Source organism: Montipora capricornis, chromosome 13 (genome assembly GCF_036669925.1).
Source record: "Montipora capricornis isolate CH-2021 chromosome 13, ASM3666992v2, whole genome shotgun sequence".
Lineage (NCBI taxonomy): Eukaryota > Metazoa > Cnidaria > Anthozoa > Scleractinia > Acroporidae > Montipora > Montipora capricornis.
Window position 1 is genome coordinate 7,809,018 of NC_090895.1, and position 22,500 is coordinate 7,831,517.

A 22,500-nucleotide genomic window follows, 5' to 3' on the forward strand; every position below is an offset into this window, starting at 1 on the left:
AAGTGTTCGATTCCTTCTCTGTCTTTGAGAGAATTTAAAGAGAATTTAAAGAAGGCTATACCATGCCCAGTATACATTAACTATTTATTTTTTTGTTATTACGTCGTAATAGCGCAAGGGCTACTCTGAAGAAAAAAGAATCTTCATTTCCTTTAATAAAAAGCAATCTGGCATTTCATTCTGGTTGCAATCATGAAAATGGTTTAATAACTTCCCTAATCATGGAGGATATTAGCTGTAGAAACATGCTTGTAATAGTGTAATAGCGTTCTTGGCCTTTAGTACCCACTGTAACTGAATGTTGAAAATGAAAAATGCAAGAGTAACTTGTTCGTCGTAAGGTAAGAAGCGTTCACTACTTACGATAACAAATGTTAAGGAGACTGAAAGAGTTCCCATAAGTGAGCATTGAAAACGTCACGATAGAGTAGTGTAACAAACTTTTATTATTTACAATAACCGAGCATTGCAAATGAAAAGTATAATTTATGGATACTCAGTCATGACGAGACGCAGCGGGGTCTATCTGGAAGTATCCTGATGGAATGCGGGGTTTTTATCCCTGCATTCATTTCATACTTGAAATTCGGTACAGTGGTGAATGTAACACTTTGAAAGCCCAAGGCGTTAAAGTCTGCCTTCAAGCTGTCAGCAAATGTCTTGTTAACGAAATTGGTTGACGTTTATTTCACTCAGCAGACACATGAAAATTAGAACTTTAACGATGGAAGACAACAGAGCTATTACATGTTAATTGAAAGTGTCGTTCGTACCAACGTTCGGACGTGACTCAGGATCTTTATATTAGAGACTCATCTGGTTGTTGGTTTTCGGGTTTTATATTTTGTCCAAAGAAAGGAATTTACATAGCAACGACAAAGGGTTGACAGTCGAGAAAAGCTGCGAGATAATAAAAATTATGCGAATACCAATACACTTACACATACAAGCGTACGCGTGTATCCCAAGGGAAAAATGTCACTTTTTGTTCTTTGCCGTTCGCCTTTGTTTAACTCGGGTGCCAGACTGAGGGGAACTTTGAAGGGTCTCTCTTGATTCTTCCAAAAGAAATCTAAGACAATTTCACTCTAAAACACTCTCATTAAGCATGCCAGCAGACGAACGTCCTGATTTGACTTGAGTGAAATTCTCAACTGTGGATCGCGACTTGACAAGGAGATAATTTAAAAACAAATCGAGAAGCAAGTAGTTTTTATACGCCGGTACATACAATCATTACTTTTCCCGTCAAATATTTATTTCGACTCAGCTAAACCACGCTTTCATTTTTAATTACTTGGTGGGTCCTGAAATGCTACGTATTAAAAACTTGCAGAACCTAAATGACATTAGGAAGTACAATACGCAAAAAGATCTCGCTTTTTAGATGTAAACTCAAGGAGCTACACCAATGCGTAAATTAATTTAAACACTAGCCAAATTATATGCAGCTAAACCACGTCTTCGTCTTTAATTTTGCTCGGTAACATAATAAATCGAATGTTGTGGTTCAGCGTTGTCTGTACTCCTATCGACAACGATATTAATCACAATGGTCACAATGTTGACCTGTGATGACGAATATCGTTGTCTATAAGAGTACAGAAACTTCTGACCTACATTCTATTTCTTTTTTACCACAATATTCAGGGAGGAAGGCATGTTCGAGTTTGGATTCGAGTTTATTTATTCAACGTCAAAGTAAATGTTTATTTCAGAGCGTATCCAAAATCAGAAAAAGAAAGAGCGAAGCGTTGTCAAAAACTTGCTAGCAATATGATTGGTTTATTTCCCAAAATGACGCGAACAGCGTTGTCAAGACTCTTAATTAGTCAATCAGATAGCGAGATTACTGGTATTTGTTGTCTTTTTTTAATTTCTTGCTATTTCGTAACACTGCTTCAAAAAGTACATTATAAAAAGGGCATTTCGTTGGGTGTCTCGAAAACGAAGAACCTAAGACCCCGAAAACTCGAAAAAAGTAACTCAAAACCTTTAGGCCGAGGGTTAGCCAAATTGAGGGTTTGGGGTTACTTTTTCGAGTTTTGGGGTCTTCGGGTCTTGGGTCTTGGGTCTTCGGGTCTTCGGGTCTTGGGGTCTTTTTGGGACACCCCATTTCGTTTTCATTGACAAAAATTGTATTGCTTGTCTGCAAATTGCTCATCAGTTTGCATTCGATTAAACTCATCATTGTCATAGTTCAAAATTATATTTGAGTTAAAATCATTTTAACCCAGTTTGATTCTTCATTTCCTTAACTCAGTCATGAATAATTAAAATTGCCACTCTAAAAGAAATAAGAAAAAAAGTGCTACCAAAAGCTATTCTCGATTTGAAGCAGTACACGTGGGCAAAACGCCTTAATAAATATTAGTAACTTTAACAAATATTTCAGACATCATCATTAGTAACCAAGCTGTTACATCAGGATAGGGCTGTTGAAAGTCAACAGTAGCACACTCCGACGATACATCTGGATGCCACTGTCAACTTCATTAGTTACCAAGCTTTTACAATAGGACAAGAATGTTAAACGTTAATAGTTGCACACTCCAACGACACATCTGGATGCCACTATCAACCTCATTAGTAACCAAGCCTTTACAATAAGACAAGAATGTTAAAAGTCAATAGTTTCATACTCCGACGATACGTCTGGATGCCACTCTCAGCCACATTGGTAACCAAGCTTTTACAATAAGACAAAAATGTTAAAAGTCAATAGTTTCATACTCCGACGATACGTCTGGATGCCACTGTCAACCTCATTAGTAACCAAGCTGTTACAATCGGACAAAAATGTTAAAAGTCAATAGTTGCAAACTCCGACGACACATCTGAATGCCACTATCAACCACATTAGTAACCAAGATTTACAATCGGACAAGAATGTTAAAAGTCAATAGTTACACACTCCGACGACACATCTGGATGCCACTATCAACCTCATTAGTAACAAAGCCTTTACAATAGGACAAGAATGTGAAAAGTCAATAGTTACACACTGAGACGACATATCTGGATGCCACTATCAACCTAATTAGTAACCAAGCTTTTACAATAAGACAAGAATGTTAAAAGTCAATAGTTGCACACTCCGACGACACATCTGGATGCCACTATCAACCTCATTAGTAACCAAGGTTTTACAAGAGAACAAAAATGTTAAAAGTCAATAGTAGCACACTCCGACGACACGTCTGGATGCCACTGTCAACCTCATTAGTAACCACGTTTTTACAATAGGACAAGAATGTTAAAAGTCAATAGTTGCACCCTCCGACGACCCATCTGGATGCCACTGTCAACCTCGTTAGTATAACCAAGCTTTGACAATAGGAAAGGATTTTTTAAAAGCAACAGTTTCACACTACGATGGTCTATATGAATCCTACTCTTAACATCACCAGTTCTAGCTGAAAACTGATCAGTTAAGTTATGCAGAAGAGATTTAAAATATTGGAAGAGAATATTCCCCAATTTCATCAAGATTGGCCAGAATGCCACGTTTGGTGTGACCTTAACACAATAATAATATTGATACCTTTGTAGTAAAATATTGACAGACTACATTCTACATGATTTACTTCCTACTAGATATACTAAAGCCTCAAATGATGGAAATTTGACAGACGTTTATATTATTGTCGAAAGAAAGTCACAAGCCTTAGGCTCAAGCTACGCGTAATGTGTTCCAAAATGTCATTGATAATGAAGTAAATCCTGGAAAGCCACACATCTATGAATAATTATATTCTGGAGAGCCACATAGCAATGAGGATTTAGAAAGAAAGCCTCAATTTTACCTTCGCACACATGACAGCGACATTGTGCTTCCGATTTCAGATTGTTCTTCCTTACTGTGAGCCTATCACCCTTGACGGCTTTAGGTCCATAACTTCTTAATGTATTATTTACATCTTTAAGAGAGTCAATTTATACGGCAAAAGCCCAATATAACCCATAAGTAGTATTTCGCATAAACCATGTGCAATTCATAAAGCTGGATACTGCTCAGTTCTTCTTTCAGGAAAAACTCCACATCATCACGAATTCCAGTTGATCTAGAAAAAAAAGGCAATAAGCAAGTCTTAACTTTGTTTTTTCCAGGGGTGTTGATATCTTTACTTTGGCAATCCTTCATGTTCGGAGATGTAGAACATTGAGTAGGTATTAAATCGTCAATTAACAATTAGCTTAGGAAATAAAATTATACGAAGGTCTGTTCCTTTCATCAAAATAACAATGTTCGCAAGACTTGCAAAGAACGTTTACAAGGCTCCTAATGTGAAATAAGCTTCTGGATCATGAAAATCTATCGCGAACAAACATTTTAAGCGAAAAATAAACATCCGACACTTCTTTTCGAATTTTCCTTTCATTTTGCCCCAGTTTTACGTGACCACAAATGGCTCAATTGCAACTTACCTTACTTGAACAGCTGTCTGGCGGGGTTAGTAAGACGCAGCCAGTATCATTGTCCATTTGATGTGAGATGACAATGGCATTTTCAAACGGCAATTCGGTGGAGTCAGCCAGCCAGCACCGATAACTTGATTTCTGCAAAGGCTAAGGTCAAGGCTGTTTAAAAATTCCCTTAGCCGTTCAAACAGCTCATCTTGATACAGTGGTGAATCCGGTGTATGACGAAGGAATGCAACGATTAATCCAAACGATGAAGTGACGATTTTATCTGCTGTAGAAGCTTTTCCTTTAAACGGAGCTCCATCTACCGAGCAAATTCCTCTGGAAAGCGCACCAGCAGCTCAGACGGTCTCCATAACCTATGTTCCTTAACACATACCACTTTTTTCCTTGGTTCTAAGAACTCTTGGCTCTGTACCCGAGAAAATCGTGAATAACCTTCCGCGATGTCTTAGCCCGCGCAAGAAAATCACAATGATCAACGTGGCCGTGCCGTGCTCATGTGATTTAAACGAACAAAATGGCTTATTCTCAAATGACAGAAACGCATGTTATTCGTCAAGGCTAAATTGGATAACTGACATGTTAATCCTATTACCCCTCTCTGTTGACAGAAGAGTCATTACTGAGTAAACCACAACTTAATTGGATTCAGAAATCGGGTACTTCCAGTTCAGACCCACTAGCGTCTCGTCATGATAATGGCATAATAATGTATAAATACGCTTCACTGAGCATAGCGTAATAATGTAATAAGCTTTTAGTACTCAAGTCAAGGCGAGCATTTAAAATGAAAAGTGTGTGGATACTCTGTTGTACTAGCGTAATAATGTAATAAGCTTTTAGTACTCACAACAACCAAGCATTGAATGAGGTGTAAGGATACTCTGTAATGTAATGAGAGCTCTTTTTAGTACTCACGATAACCGAGTCACGACTTAGTATGTATGAATTCAGACTCAGCATAATGCTATTCGCCTAAGCAAATGTCAACTGACACCAGCTATAAACACTCTTAAAAACTACTCTATCGCAGCAAGTGCTATACTTGCCAAACAGGCTAATTGTGACAACAACCTCCAAGCCTGTTGGTCTTCTCCCCTAGCCTTGCGCCATCAGACAACACTTACGTCACGCCATGGTGTAAGACAAAATATACAGCAAATTAAAGTATAGTTTTATTCCAGAGCAAACCGAAAGAAAAGATATTCTGAGAGCACTCTACCGAACTATCAGCGTTATAGTTCAAGCAAGCAAGGTATTTCTAAGGATTGTAGTTAGCAGACTGAAAAGGAGATATGAAGTAGAAGTAAGTGGAGAGCAAACAGGCTTTGTTGTGGACAAAGAAACAATAGAGCAAATTGCAAACTGGTGTATTATCGTGAGTGCTAAAGCTTTTGACTGCACTTAGGTCATGCTTAACTGTGGAACACAATGATTGTTTTTTTTTTTTTATACTGGATGGAGATGTGCTAAAGGATTTATATGTAAAACGTGAACCTATACATACATTAAGTACTTCTTGGGGGATACTGAGTGGATCAAGATATAGGAAGAGGCACAAGACAAGGCTGTGTGCTGTCTCCTTATTCAACATTTATGTTGAAGAAATATTTATGAGAACCACAATAGATGGAAAACCACAAGTAATTAGTATCAGCACCCACACCATATTAACAATGTGCATTTTGCACGTGACATTACCCTGCTTTGCAGTGCATGATAGGACTCCCTGAATTAACCCTCTCTAGTCCGTAAGAAAGGCAAGTGAAGAGAGAGACCTACTGCTAAACTCCATAAAAACTGAGATTATAATCATAGGCAATGAGAGAGTGAGTGAGGATGATTTCCGGCCTCACTACTTGTTACTTTATAGAAGAAGTCAAGGAAGTTATATAGAGCTAGGATCAGAATCCAAGATAAACTTTGAAGCAAACATGTCACAAAAGATTCGAAGAAGAATCGGTCTGGCAAGAGCCACAGTACAATGCTAGGCACAATTTGGAAAAAGCAGAGGAATTAACATCAAGCTGAAGCTATGCTTACTTAGAGCTCTAGACAGCCTTCTAACAGCAACTCACGGATCAAAGTCTTAAGGGGTAGGTAAGGGGAAATAAAAGGTGTTATGGAAAACAGCTTGGAGTTAATCCTGGGAAGAACACTGAACAAATGAATGGTACAACGATATTGAGCCCTATAGCAACTAGAAAGATGAGAATGTTCAGCCCTGTCAGGAGCAAAGGTGGACTAGAAAATAACTGAATTATCCTAGGGAACTATCACTTAACATTTGTTTTTTGTTTTGTGATTAGTTGGTTAGTTCAATAAATGGGCTAAGAATTGTCTGCTTATCCCGCACCGCATTTCTGTTGTCAGTTCTTTGGGTGCGGGGAATTCAAGAATTAACATTAAAAAAAAAATCATTACGACAGCCTCTTCAAGAACAACGTCCCAAAACAGTCAAATAAAAATTCAAAAATACAAAACAAAATAAGCAAGATGAGTTCACTTACTTTATATCATTCATTTATTTGATAACTTGTCGCTTCTTTGCTCCTTTGTCGTGAAACTAACTCAAAAAACAAAAATAAGTGCCTAGAACAATGTTGTTGCTGATCTGACACTTTTCACAGCCACATCTTGCGGGTAACACAAGCTTGGGCCTCCTATGGTTCAGCCATGAACCGTAATTCCTCTCATAATGCCTTTGAACTCTTTCTCATAAGATGTACAATGTACATGTAACAGTTAGCTTTACATGTATGCAAGTTTAATTATGTATCCTAAATTGTATCTTTATTTGTAAAGTCATTCTCTTCTTTTAATTGCCATCTTGTACATGCAGTTCACCTGATCACCTGTAATGCCAGATAAGCCTCTGGCTTCAGTGATTGACTATGTAGACCTTCTCTGAGCTTTCTTTCTTGTAATAATTATGAATTTTTATTTATTTTGTTCCCAACTGTTCATCTGTTCTCAATACTAGTTCAACTCTGACCTCTGATCTTGAACTGCAAGCACTTATTATCCAAAAGTTCCAGACTAATTAAGTTAACACCCGTTCTCTTCTTTAAAACCTCTCTGAGAATGTGGAATAAGTTTTTTCCATAGCTGCACAAACTTGTTTTCAAGTGAAAATTGGGCAAACTGCCCCTTAATTATGATTCTGAATACTGAGAAAGTTTATGTTGATTTGAGTGCTTTAATTTTTTTTTCTGTGCTTTCGAAATATTCTATTTAAACATTTACTTTTCTTCTTATCTTTACTTTAAATTACTTTTGTCTATTTTTCGCAGACATAAGCTTTTCTTTGTTCAGCTTCGTATTAAGAGCAAATGTCCAGAAAAATCAAAGAAAATCAAATTTCTTCGGCAAGGCCTTAAAGCCTAAAGGGGTACTCTGACGAAAATCGCATCTTTCCTATCTAAGCCATTTTGAAACATAAACAAGTAGTCTGCATGAGAACAAGAATGCTGTTTACTTTTTTCAAATATCTCTTTTCGTTCCAGAGATATTCCAGTTTTTAAATTATGCAAATTAGCCAAGTGATGATGTCATATACTCAACACAAGTCTGTTCAAATATGATGGAAAGAGATATCTCAGCCAATTTGTATCAGAAATTTTTGATTTTTTGCAGTAAGATTCTACTAAATGTTCTCCACAATATGAGCTTAACAGTTCCGTTACCATGGCATCATACTGGGTTCCAGACCTCCCCCATAGTAAAAGCTTTCCTGGCCACCTTTGGCGTTTCATTGTGATAATTGCTAACGGCTCTTCATGTCCATGATCCAGAAGCATATAAATATGTTAGCTCGAGTTTGTGGCCTTGTTTAACATTTTTAAAACTGAAAATCACTAACATATTGAAATCAAGAGGGTGGAGACTGGAAAAGAGTGAGTTGCCATGGGAACAAAGTTTTTTATAGCCATAGGTGTGTTTCCTGTAGAACTATTAGACTACCAAGTTTCAATGGTCTGCGCTGCAAATTGGCCAAGTTAGCTTTATTTATATACTCAATATAATATTGGGTTGAGTATATGACATCATCAGTCATCTCACTTGCATACTTTGCCCATTTTACAAACGTAAATAACTCCGGAACCAATGCAGATATTTGCAACAGGTAAAAGGCGTTTTTGTTCGATTTATGGAATTCTATGTGATACACTCAAAAAATCAGGGGGTAAAAATTTGATCAGAGTACCACTTTAATTTTGCTCACCGTTTTCATATAGGTAGCCCCTAGCCAGAATAAAAACAGGCTGTGTTTTTTTTCCTCGAAACAGTACGGTGTTTCCGAGAAAAACGACATTTTCGATTTAACTTCCAGACTCAGTTTAGCGAGTCCCAACTGGGTTGAAATTCGACCATTTTCATTCGATTCGCATGTCGCAACTATAGAGCGCAGAAACATTGTAATGCAACCAACTTATTGCATAACATTTCCTTGTCCAAAAAACACAATTTCAAGAATATTGGATTAATCTAATTATTTCGTGGTAAATAAAACCAGAGTGTTCTCCAACGTTAAGTTCGTCGGTGGGTGAAAAAAATTGTTATTTTGACCACGTGCCATATCACAGAGTTTTATAAGATTACGGCTTTTAATTAAGGAAGGGTAGGTCTTTCAATAAATGTAAAATTTAGTTTGGGGAATTGATTTAGCAGTCGTCAAAATTCTTCAAAATCGTTTACAGAGACAGAAAATCACGCCAGCAGTGTCGAGCGCGTGACCAAGATTATTATTATTCTATCGGTTATCTACACACTAATATTTCTTTAGCTTACCTTCTCCGATTTGTAACATCCTGAATTTTGCAAACTGTTTCTTTCCTTGCATATTTTCAGCAGCGTTCTCGAAAGACCCACATCAGAATTTGAAGAAAAACAATAACTGCCAAGTTCTGGTCCATCAATGCACATGTATTCATTGTATTATCAAAATCTGTGCTATTTGTGTCCTTTGATTTAGCAAGCAGTGACCTCTAAAGTGTTATTCAATATGCGACTTTCCGTTTCGGGTTTCCATTTTGAAGACGTTTAAAACTCCTACATGTTGTTGACTTTTGACGTGTAATTTGCATATTTATACCCGATGCACAGCGCGTGCCACAACATTTGTACGTGGGGGTGAGGGTGGGGATTACCGACCAGGAAATGCCCCTTCACCAAGGCGACAAATCAAACACTTTCACCCGTCACTGGTCAAGAGAACAGACTGTGCAAGGAGAAAGTAAAGCGTCAGAAAAAATCAAAATTGACCAGTAAAGCCCGAAGAAAATCGGAAATTGACCAGCAAAGCTGCGACTGATTCATCTCCATATGTCTCCTCGTTCTAAAATTCTAAAATAACAATAAATAATAATAATTGGGGAAGTCTTAAACGCCCACCTTCAACCGTTGTTGTTCTTCTAACGACCGATTCAGGGCCTCCTCTCTAAGGTTAATGAGAAACGCTGCACATGAACCAGGTTTTACTTTCTTTAGTAAAAAAAAAAAACCTGTAAAAAGCTCTAAGCGTTTTATAGTTTTTGCACATTTAGTATTCCTGGACGTAATATCGAAAAACGTACATCTTTTCGGCCACAAGCCGTAAGTAGATCAGTGATTATCACTAATTGTTCGTCTGGCATGTACAGCCCATGACAAGGTTTGTTAGCAAATCAATGTATGGCTTCTTCCTCTTAACGGTGATCTTTGATACATCTAGACCAAACGAGGAGCAAGAGTCTTGCAACATTTTTATAGAAAAGGTTGAAAGCTTTGAATTCTTTACGAGTTCACAGATGTTATGAGCATCGTACACGATTGGATGCACATGTTGAATTGCAGTGTCCGACATCACTTTGTTTCTCAGGAGTTGCAACTGGCTTTCCTGTCTTTCCTGGTCTGCTTCGTTTTGCTTTTCGTCTTCATCACTTCGTGCCTCAACAACATCTTTCAAACTTCTCTTTGAAGCCAAGCGGGAAAAGAAGCTGGCAACCTGCTGGTTTGTTAAAAGCTCGGTGCTATCAAACAGACGCTCGCCATTCAGACTGTCTTTCGCTGTTCTCATAACTCTGGAAACACTAGTTGGATCTGCCTTCTGCCCAGTTTGTTCGCCAATCTGAAATTTAGCAATCAAACATTCTTTTTGCTTGGTTGAAAATCGAGTGCTGCGGGCATGGGAATACTTGAGGGCCCATCCCATCGGAAGCGATGGTCCAGATGATTGTGATGATGATATCAGGAAAATTTCAGTCTCCTGTATGTCAGGCACCTTGCTAGCTCCCTCTTCCAGCCTTGATGCGTACCCCAGCACAGCTCGTTCAAGAATCGTTTCGTATTCAAGGGCACGCTTGTGCTCTCCACACTCAAGATGGTTTTGGAGTGAGCTGTGTCGTTGGTAAGATTTGATGCATCCTTCTTCTGGACAAAGAACTAAATTTTGAGAGGCTGAATCTAATGACACATTACTTGAGTCATCTGCATCTTCGTCAATAGTTTCCTATTCTTCTACAAGTGGAGTTGCTCTATCGACTCGTCTCAATTTAATAGGAGCAAAGATCACTTCATAATTGCTGTCAACTGAGCTGGAACCAAGAGATGGTACCTCTTGTTTATCGAGAACCTCAAACTTTCTCCAAGGAATGAACTTAACAGGGCCAATGTTGTAAGCTCTCCATACTCTCAGACCCTCCTCACTATACTGAATGTTGCTGATGAAGCTCACCCCTTCCCATTTCACGGACTTTCTGATTGTCGATGACGGGGGACTGCAAAGCTTTACTTTCACGCCGGAAACACCTCATTCAGGTAGACTGCCATGTGGGATTTCATTGTAGCTGCCTTTCTATCACAACAGCCCTTTCCTCCTTGCGGCTCTGAAAACTCCATTCTAGACAAACAGAGATCATTAAGCTCGGCTACTTGTCTGGCTGTGACTAGGGTTGATGCACAGTGATAACAGCCTGCGTTATCTTGCCTCAGGTAAACTGATTTTAACTGTGGTATGATACCCTTAAGTTGACCAAAGACGTCGTTAAGTATGGCAAGAACAGCACAGCTATCTTGATTGCAACTCTCAAAAAGGTGAACAAACGACATCATTTCCGTCTCACCTCCAGCTAATCTTCTCATCGCAACTGCAATATGCCATGGGATTCCTCTTTTGCCATACCAATCAGTCTGACTTTCTCGAAATTTCCTTCGTAGATATTTCATGGCAAAACGGAAGTTTCATCTAGCTCCTTAATGATATCTAGTCTGCAGTCGTCTTGATTTGTTGAACGCAACAGGTGAGATTTCCAGGATTGGATGTGCTGCTTTGCCTGCGAGGCTACAAAAACCAACTCTTCTCGGGTGTCATTCATGCAGTCTGCTTCCTTTAGAGCGTCTTCAATTTCGTTGACCACAGATGCAAGACGAACACATCGGTCACATGTATCCACGTGGCTGTGGTCGCAGGTGGAAACATGGTCTGGGTCTTCCAGAACTCGAGGAAACGTGTACCTTTTGTTTAAAAAGTGATTTATAATGAGACATTTGCTATTAAGTGTGAGATCCAGATGCAAGAATATTAGGGTTTTTTAGTTTTTTCTTTTTGATTGTCCGCACGTACATCGAGGCAAGTTTGGTCAATAAATGATTTTATTATTCAACACATTGTGACAATGTCCAAATATGCGGGCCATAGCGCGCTCAATATTCGTCGTGCGTACTCAATAGATATCCTGCGATATACGTAATTTTGTTTCGCGGAAAAAAATGGTAGCTTTTTCAGCTTATTTTTCCAATAAACGTAGAAATTTGTGCTTTGCCATTAATGTGTTGACTAATAAAATAATTATCCTGCTCAATCTGGCAGAGTATCGCCTGATTTTAGCCAACTCGGCCTACGGCCTGGTCGGCTAAGTACCAGGCGATATTCCGTGCGATTTCGCAGGATAATTTTTAAATGTACGTCACTCACGTGAGAAGTCCGAATAGGAAAAGCCGGCGATCGAGCAACTTTCGATCATTTCATCTGGATAGCGTGTGTTAAGGTTAAATCGCAATCCCAATCACCCACCATAATCGCCGCTGTTATCTCATAATTTATGATCATGCAGTATCACGTATAATCGTCTAAAGTGCAAAAGTAATAGTTCCTGGAGATGTTTTAGTTGGTTGGTTATTAACACAATCGTCCTGTAGGATGACATCCTCGTCTCAAAGAATGTGGTCTCACTTTCTAATGAAACTGAAGTAGGCAATACATCCAATATGGTACGAAGTGGTTTGAAATGACTTGTTACTCAGGTGATTGATGCATACCACACAATCCTGGATTCTCTTATCCCACAAGTCCCTAGGGGTGTGGGCCATTGGTCGAGAGATCAAACTTTGACTGAAATAACTGAATGTATTTTGCCGTATAATATAATGAACATGTATGTTGTCAAAAAAATAAACATTTTGTTTTTTTAATCCAAGAGGGCACGGTGACAATTCCTGCAATCTGATTGGTTCTTAGCGGGGTCGAAATTTCTCTCTCGCTGCCCACGGTGACGCCTACGTTTTTCTCGATGTGTGTGTGTGTGTGTGTGTGCATAGAAAAAGTCAACAATTATAATAGTGATTTGAGAGAGTGAGAGGAGAAAAAATAAACAGGTTATTAATGAGCCAGCTTTGGGTGAGTCCGTGTAGTGAAAAACTGCCACTTATGACTTGAAAATGCTGCTCGAAGCCTGCAATACGTACCTCGAATGCCCTAGGCGGCGAATAATTTTATTGAGTGTACTTACCTTGTAATCACCCTTCAGATATCTCTTGGCCGCTTTGAGCTGTGCCTTCTGTTCTTTGGCCCAAGACAATCCCATCCCACAGTCATCTCCAAGCTTGTCAACAACATTCTCCAAGTCATCGAAGGCTTTTGCACCTTGTGCAGTGAGATAATCAAGTCCCTGAAGAGAGTTTCGAACTGAAGCGGAAGCGACATTTAAGATTCTGAGAAGGGTACGTCGTCCCATTGGTACAAAACCGGCTTCACTGCAAAAAAGGTTGTACTGCTGGACGATTTGCTCTGGAATGGGAGTTCTTACTACGTTAGGCACAATTATTTTTTCTTTGGATGACAGTTTCAATGTTCTTTCGCCAAATGGCAGGTCTCGAACAATGTGCGCATTTGTTATAAAATCAAGGAAGTGGTCGAGTTTTCCAGCTGCGACCTACATTCTGCCATGAAGAAGGCGATGGTGTCTTGCAATATTGAATCTGTACCGTGTAAGGCCCGGGATCCATCTTTGAAACGTTTGAAAACTAACTTTGTCAGCAATGATAGATAGTATTTGCCTCCGTGTACTCCAATGGCTTGCATTGTTATAGCATTCTGCGAGAGCGTCTATGAGTGTCACGTCAAGTGGGTCTTCTTCCTCGCTCGTGGACTGCCATTGCTTGATGCTCTTTGACGCCACCAAGGAATTCCAGAGATGTTCTGCATCTTGAGGCGCGATCTCTTCTAGGGCTGCTGTTACCACTTGTCTTGCCTTGCGGGTGTGGTAGCGCTGTGTTCTATCAGCAGCTGAATTCCATGGCTTTGTCAAATGATAACGGATAAGACTGACATCCCTACACGCTAGGAATTCATTGAGTTTTTTTCTGGAGATAGTTGACTGCTTTTGAGTATTGTCAGAGTCCTCTGAACTTTCGGATGGCTGGTAGAGGCTTCTGGGAGTCTCAGTGGTTAGCACAAAGAATGACTCAGGTTTTTCTGGGGTAATTGTTGAATCGACCACAGTCTCATCTCTTTCATCCTAGAAATTCTTTGCAAGCAATATTGACCGAAAATACCTAAGAAACATTAATTTTGCCAGTACTACTTTGAGCGTTAAGCCCCCAAAGCCACCTTCCCAGCCTCGCCTATTGCTCCTTTCAGGCTTATATACCCCTTCTCTACCCGATGTGAATGACAGATGATCGTGTTGAAGGTAAATACCAGCCATTATAATTCAGTATTATTATGCCGCCAATCTCACTCTGCCCATACACTCTGCATGACCTAAAATAAACACCAGGCCTATTTTTTGTTTTAATTTAGAAAATTTGTCAAATTACTATTTTAAATGCGGAAACCTACGTCGCATTTCGTCATTTTCTATCCGATCCTTTATGAATGCCGTTCCATTATGACTTTTTAAAAAAATGAAAACCTGCACTACTTATGTGCTCCCTGCTGCGTACTTGCATTTCTAATACAGTGAGCACACTCACCAAAGTAAGATTTCTAACAGCCAGGGGAAGATCGTCAATTTCTGTCTTGGTTGACCTGCCTAAGTGCTCCTTACATTTTCTGCAAATACCTGGTGCGATGTAATGGAGAATAAATAAATAAATAAATATCGGGTGTGTGCATTTTATTTGGGTATCCCCGCAGAGGCACCGTAGAGGGGCGGTGGCCTCATGGTTTATACGCTCGCCTCCGTGTCAAGTTGTCTGGGTTCGGGCCTTGGTTGGGGACATCGCGCTGTGCTCTTGTGCAAGGCAAATTACTCTCACGGTGCCTCGGCGAATTTAATATTAGGGATAGCCCTGCGTTGGACTAGCATCCCATCCATTGTCCGATACATGTACTTGAGTGAAAATCGCTCTAAAAACCCTCCTATCTGTGAATTATTGGTATTGGTTTATGTACGTTAGTCATACCTAAACTCACACAAACAAGGATGCCTGTTCTCTCGAAAATGAGCTTTGATATTTCTCTTCCGACACCTCTATCTCCTTTTACAGACTTTGTATTTCCTTTACCCTGACTGTGATGTGCAATCTCGTTTGGAACTCTACATGTATTGGAGCTCCTTCGCCATCCAATGCCAAGCTCAGACAGATGAAAGGGACAAATAGTTAGATTGGTTACATCCTGTTGCGTAGTGAAAATAGCCGTTCTTAGAAGAATAAGTTCTTGCTCTCCAGTTACCCCGGTAAAAGACCAAAGTAACTTGTGACTTTCTATGTCCTTTACACAAGACAATAACGGTACTTCATTCATTGATTTGCTTTTGTCCCGTCGATCGTGAGAACAATTACAACCAACTATTGCTTTAAATGAACACGAAACTGCCATGATTTTACTGATGGCTTGTCACAAATTTCTCGTGAGAAAAACGACTTGGTAGGAGTTAATTAAGTTAGTGTCGTCTAGGAAAAGCAAACAAAATGAAATCTCAAAAACCAACATTTTAGTTACATTGTCAATAGAACGAAATAAAGTCAAGTGAAGCTATGATCCTCGCAGTCATATCCGTAGTTCAATATATGATTCATTTCATATATCATTTTAAAGCATGAAGTAAATACTTTTTCGTATAACCAACACTGAGATTCCAGTGCGTTCTTTTTTTCGGCAGAAGCTCAGTTTACAAATATCCCCACCCCTGTGCCACGGCACAATATGCAAATTGGAGTCACCGAGTAATCACAAATGGTACCTTATTCGTTGTCAGGAACCGGCAATTTGTGCTTCAGAGCAGGTTGAGTGATTCTATCGAGCAACACAACGAACCACCAAGGTATATTTTGCATAGGAACTTCGCAATATCGATTTTTGTAGTTCAAATCTAGCAGACAGTTGCGTACTGCCAGATACAGGGACCAGTTTCTCCGAAGTCCCGAAAATTTTTCAGGCCGAAAAGCCATTTGTGAAACTGCCAACCGCTTGTTTTGGAAAGCCGATATTTTAACATGTTTTCAAGGTAACTAAAAGGAACATCTCTGTGACGTTTGACGTCTTAAATCTGCATTCGTCTACTGGCGTGATTTTAAATTTTTTCTATGATTTGAATAATTTTTTTGCCCAAAGTAGTTAGAACCTAAAATGTTTTGGAATTTCGAGATATGGCAAAAGGTCAAAATGACCATTCTTTTCACCGACTGACGAACTCAACGTTGGAGAACACTCCGCTTTCGTTAAGCGCAAAATAATTGGATTAATCCAATTTTCGTGTAATTGTGCTATTTTGGACAAGGGAAAGTTATGCAGTAAGTTAGTTGTATTAGAACTTTTCTACGTTCATTATAATAAATGCAACATGAAAATGGTTGATTTTCAGCCCGGTTGGAACGCGCTAAATTGAGGTCAGGACGTGAAATCGAAAATGTCGTTTTTCTCGGAAAAACAGAAATATTTAAAGAAAGAAAACACATGATGTTTTAACGTTTAGTAAGGCCTACTAATATGCAAAAGTAGGCGAATGTAAGTTTTCAAGTCTTGCCGAACTATATTTGATTTTTGTGGGCATTTGATCTTAATGTTTGACTGTTAACGACCTTGAAAAGCCATACTTAAAATAAATAATGTTATTGTGGTTGTATAACAATTTTTTTATAGTTTTTTTATTAACGTCCACGAAAATGGTTAGTTCTGGAACCATTCTTGTAGGATTCGTAGGGCAGCGTCTTCTTCATCGACCGCGCTGAAATATTTGGCGTGTTTACTGGGGAGATATAGCCCCAGTTTCCCTGAAAATCACGGCTTTCTAGCTTTCATGACGCCTACATAACGAACCTTGCGAGTCACGCAATTTGAGCCGATGCAAAGGTGAAATTTTCACTAGATCGGGAGCGATTTTTTCTAAAGTGTTTCAGCCAAAAAAATACACTAAAGGCTTCGGAAAGGATAAAGAAAAGGATTGTGGTTCACTTGATGGCATTTCAAGCGTTAAAATCGCTGAAAAGGTAAGATTATTTGTTAGCGATGCGATTGCGTGTCTTGACCACATAGTCCTTTGATCTCACATAATTGCGTTTTCCCTCAAAATATTCGCTTGTTTTCGCTTTCGCTTGAGCATATTTACCTTTATTACATGTCCAGTGAATAGTTTTATCCTCTGGAATGAATTTTCCGTCGAAAAATTGGTTATTTGGGTGGTTTTGGCAAACAGATGTTAATTATTCGTAATGCGATTGCTTCCGTTGCCGTTAGCAACGGGTCGCAAACTTGACACTTTTATCGCGTTATCACATTACGCATTGATTGCTAATCCGATTATTCCAAAAAATCCAAAAATATTCGTGCCTCATCAGTTTTCGGTCAGATTTATATCCCAGAAAGCAGATAAATTGAAGAAAATTTTAGTTTAGCATCCAATTATTGGGTTCACACTAGGCAATAAGTCTGTATTAGTCTAAGTCAAGCCAAGTCACCCTAAGTCCGCTTAAGCGTTCAGACGTGTCTAGAAGACAAATCCTTTCTGTGCAAAGCTGTCATCGATAAAAATAACAGATAAGGTAACTAACATAATAAATGTGGTGAGGTAGTCACGATCCATTTTAGCGAATAAGTCATTTTTGAGGTCAAAATGAGACCGAGAAGCCGTAAAATCGCTGTAATTGCGATTGTTGTCTGTTTATTAAATTTACAAAGGTCGATCAGCCAAATAACCTCACAAAATCTTATGTTCCTTCGTGAAAGAATGATGGAAGATTTTGTCCAAGAGAGTGAAAGCCTGCTTTTTCTGACCGCCCTACTTTTGGGCGTTCACCGAACGTAATTGCCTTCTAACGTTTCGTCCTCTCGGCGATGCATCTTCAGTTAATTTTGTTCGTGAGACGAAACTGTGTCGTGATTTCTTTGCTTTTGACGCCTAACGCGGGAATCTCTATCTGATAAAACCCGCGATTTTGAAATTTTTTTGCCCTCAGGTTTGTTAAGTCAGCCTTAAGTCATGTTTGAAACAGACTTAAGAACTGCTTAGTTCGTTTGAGTTTGCCAACACTAACACAGAAATCACGCTTCTGTGACTTAGCGGTTCACACCTGTCATTTTCACTAAGTCGACTTAAGAGATTACTAACTCAGACTTAATGGTCTAGTGTGAACCCAACAAATAATTCTAATCAACGCTAAAATGACCAAATTTAGCTTGGAAAACATATTTTACTGTTATGTTTCTTAAATTTTGTCGTTCAACTTTCGCTTTTATAAAATGTTTCAGTTGTCTGTAAATAGGTTATATGCTGTTAGAAAGCTTATTTTCTTAGCTTTAAAATGATGTTTTTTCCCCCTAACTTTAAATATTTTTGGAGAAAAAAAACATTTTCTGGCGATGGCTGATTTACAGACAGCGGTTTTCTCGCGGTTGGGAAAGTAGGAAAAAGAGTTAATGAAGTTGTTCTTGTAGGTCTTGTTGTTGTTAATCAATTTTTGTTTGTAGTTTATAGTGTGCCAATTATATCCTAAGAGGTACTTTGATCTATCCAATTAACGAAATCATTTTAATAATACTATTGTCAATCTTCATTGATTTTTTGTCTGACTATGGCGAGATAACACTTTTATAGAGCTCTAAAAAACATGAACTCCAGATCTAATGGTTGAGAAATCTTTGATATATGCATGCATGGTAATACAGCGTGAGCATACATGCATACATACGTGCATATGCATACTCAATTGACCACTCCCCATAGCAGCTTTTCAGGGCCAATCAATGCAGTCAACAAAATGACAGAACAGAACAACAATAACAACTGTTAAGAATCTTAGTTGGGTGAAGACAAAACAGTTGGATATATACAGGTGCAGCAGAGAAGTTGAACCAAAGACTACAAGGATCAAATTTAACATGTGATCAGAACTGGCATTTGTTCTAAGGGTGGATAGCGCTATCCGCTGGATAACTTAATCGGTTTTGCTAGTGTTTATCTGGTGGATAGTATTATCCACCTTTTAAATATCCGAGGCCTGGTCTTTAACCTCAGATCTCTGGATCTCAAGGCAAGCACCCTAACCACTGGGCCACACTGCCTCCTAAACACTGCCAAACTAATTATGTGTATCTGTTTCTGGTGTTAGGTACAATTACTGGGGTTTTATGTTATTGTTGACCCATCTCACTGTCTTATTTGTAATTAGCATTTGTGTACATGTACCATTTAAAGATAGACAAACAATAAACAATATTTATTAAGAGAGATCTAAAGGTAACCCTTCTCTTTCAAAGAGTGGCACTTATAAATTTCACTCTAACACCAGATGGTTTTACTTATAAGAGGCCAAGGGGGCGATTCAGAGTTGACAGTATTAATACGCAGCACCATCAAATGCACCAAGTAAAAGAAAATAAACATAAAAGAATTGACAGAGCTAGAAACGACTGGACATACCAATACAAATCAAATGAAGACTAGAAATAAAATCAATATTCTAAATTCAAAATAAAACCAATCGACTATTTTCTTTTACCTTTAATGCATGTACCTGTGTTTGGGAGGCAGTGATCACAGAAATTGTAGAGTATAAGCTTTTTATCATTGCTATTTTATTTAAGCAATAGAGGACTTTTTTCTGTATTTCCATAGCCTGATCTAAATACGAAAGGAATTTTGGAGAACTCAAGACGGTTATGCAAACTCAAGACACAGTCAAGGGCTTGCATAACTGTAGAGAATTCTTCTAACTCCCCTGGGTGTTTAGATGAGGCTATGGAAACACGGAAAAAGTCTTCTATTGTTTTATAAAATATTTGTCAAAGATAATTCGACAAATGATGGAAAATGCTGGTTTTTTTTTTTTTTACCTCTTGCTTGAAAAAGATTTTCTTGATACATGCTAATAATTATTTCCTACCAGCCAGTCAAAATGTGCGTCTGACACATAACCAATCAAAATTCGTGTGATGTCACAGCCGTGTTTCCACACTCTCACCTAAACAGCTATTGACCAATGAGAGTGCACGTTCTATTCTAATTATTTTATAAATTCCTATGATTTCTTATTTATATTTTCGTGGATCTCAGAGTCTATATTTAAAGCAAGTTACAGACACTAAATGATATTTTACCCTGAGGCAACAGATTAAAATGTTGTCTCTCATTCTCAGGAAAAACATACCATTCTTGGTAACAATGGAGATTTTAAATTTTTGTGGCTTCACATACATTTATCCATACCTTGTTTTGCTATGTGCCTTTTTACTATGATTTTTTGTAATATTATTCTTTTGTAATGCATTTCCTTGCTTGCTCATGTTAATTTGGATAGATAATTTTTACTTCTTTGGGATTTTTCAGACTTGTCTGTTTGCACTTTCAACTTTGACTCTTTCTGATCGAATCTATAGCTCCATTGTATGCCTTGCATTTATCAGTTGATTAAGCATGACCTGTTGTTATGAGACTAAATTTATGAAAACTTTTACATGTACAGTACAGGACCTTGTTCCTTTCACCATGTTATTACATGTTTGGATGCTTATTTAGCTATGTTGACAAAGTAGTAGTAGTAGCAGGAGCAGCAGCGGCAGCACCTGCAGGAGATGTATGACGGGAATCCATGGGAAATCGATTTTGGTTTGAGTTAGCGCAAGGTTTGAGTTAGCAAGGGTTTGAGTTATCAGGAGTCAATGTAGCAGAAGCAGCAGCAGCAGCAGAAGCAGTAGCAGGCAGTAGTAGCAGTAGCAGACGTAGCAGCAGCAGCAGCAGTAGTAGTTGAAGTTGTTGTTGTTTGCTTGTCACCCCCTTTTGCCATCTCGTTTTTAACACCTTGAGATATCATATTCCATGCTGTATATGGTAAAAGCGAAAAAAAAATTTTCAATGTGCCATGCAGAAAGAAATAACCATTTCAATACCATACTAAAACCTCTTTGTTGTCCTTTACATCAAAATGTTGAGGATGCCTGTTTTATGAGTCAATGACTCATTGCGTCTTTAGTCATGAGTCAATGAGACTCACAGTCAATATAGCAATAATTTATTGACAAGCCTAAGCCCTCGTTTCAGTGATGAGGCCTAGGCACTCTCTGAAATTTTAGCTTTCATCTTATGGTTTAATTAACTGTACTAACTCATTGACTCGTTGACTCATAAATACTTAACACTCCTAAATGTTACCTTTGAGTGGTATTTTTGCTGTTCCTATTTCGTTATTTTTCGTGCAATTTCATATTTGAAATAGCCTAGGCATTAATGTTCTGTTTACATAATATAGTACTTTTTTATTCGTACTGATGATCAATGTTGTTTTCAGACCCAGCTTACATAGAAAAAGTTTCACCCCCATCACCTTATCAGTCTTGGATTGCACAGACTGTTACTTTTGTCTGCAATGCAAACGGTGTTCCAACCCCAACAATAATTTGGAAAAGACCTAATGGAACTGAAATAAAGAGAGTTGTCGGCAGTGAAAACGTGTTACGTTTACTGATGCAAAAGGATGGAGACTTTGGATCATACTTGTGTGAAGCTGACAACACTGTGGGTTCGGTAGATAATCACACAGTTCAAGTGTATCAAATAAGTAAGTTAGCTATATAGTGTCCCTGCTAATCGTTACATGTCCATGTACATGTATGTGTATGTGAAGCAAAGAGTCCATTCACATTTAAAAGTAGGTGTGCCACTTGAAGAAAAATCGACTGAAATCACAAACACCATGATCACCAAAGCTCTAGTAACTTGTGTTTCTAGAAATACACATTGAAATGATCCCATGTTATTGTTATTGATATCGTTATCGTCATTATTTTCATTATAAACAATTACTGGATGAGGTTTTTGTGATATCCAGAATAATCAAGGTCGAGAGAAGGGTTATCAGCCTCAGCCTTCGGCTTTGGCTGATAACCCTCACCTGTGGTCTCCAGGTACCACAAGTTGGGGGTACAGCTGTAGTTCTATTGCATTGATAACACCTTCATCAAAATATGCAATGCACTCAGTAAAATGATATTTTTCAATTCCCTTATGATCATGTTGTTATTAATAGTATGATTATCATTATCCTTACTATTATTGACAATTAGTACAGTCTATTGGGTGTTGTTTCGACTGGGGATTTTCCTTAAGCATGGAGCTACATCCCGTAGCCTTATATGTTTAGGACGTATCGCAAAATTCTTGAAGTTTAAGGAAGCAAGCTTTTTGTAGCGTTCCGAAATGAATTTTCTCGCTAACTTGAGTTAGCCAAGATACGAATGTTTTATAGATTGTCCCAAGCGATCCAATCACAATAGGTGTAACCTTAACTTCTTTACAGTTCCAAGTTCGTTCCAATTCATATTTTAGGTTTTGATAACGGCCAATTTTCTCTGTTTGTGATTCCAGGACTCTCGTA

The 22,500-nt window shown here is 38.5% G+C and overlaps 2 protein-coding genes across 2 annotated transcripts in view; both read left to right on the plus strand.

Moving 5' to 3' along the window:
• Positions 1 to 22,500, plus strand: part of LOC138030422 (protein kinase C-binding protein NELL2-like) — a 164,392-nt gene that overhangs the window by 91,367 nt on the left and 50,525 nt on the right. The gene's annotated exons all lie outside the window — the stretch shown is intronic.
• Positions 1 to 22,500, plus strand: part of LOC138029430 (opioid-binding protein/cell adhesion molecule-like) — a 70,836-nt gene that overhangs the window by 48,266 nt on the left and 70 nt on the right. Inside the window, exons 3-4 of the mRNA XM_068877171.1 lie at positions 21,415 to 21,684; positions 22,452 to 22,500. The exon at positions 22,452 to 22,500 is cut by the window's right edge and continues 70 nt beyond it. Of these exons, the coding sequence (XP_068733272.1) occupies positions 21,415 to 21,684; positions 22,452 to 22,500 (319 nt within the window). The remainder of the gene's footprint in view (positions 1 to 21,414; positions 21,685 to 22,451) is intronic.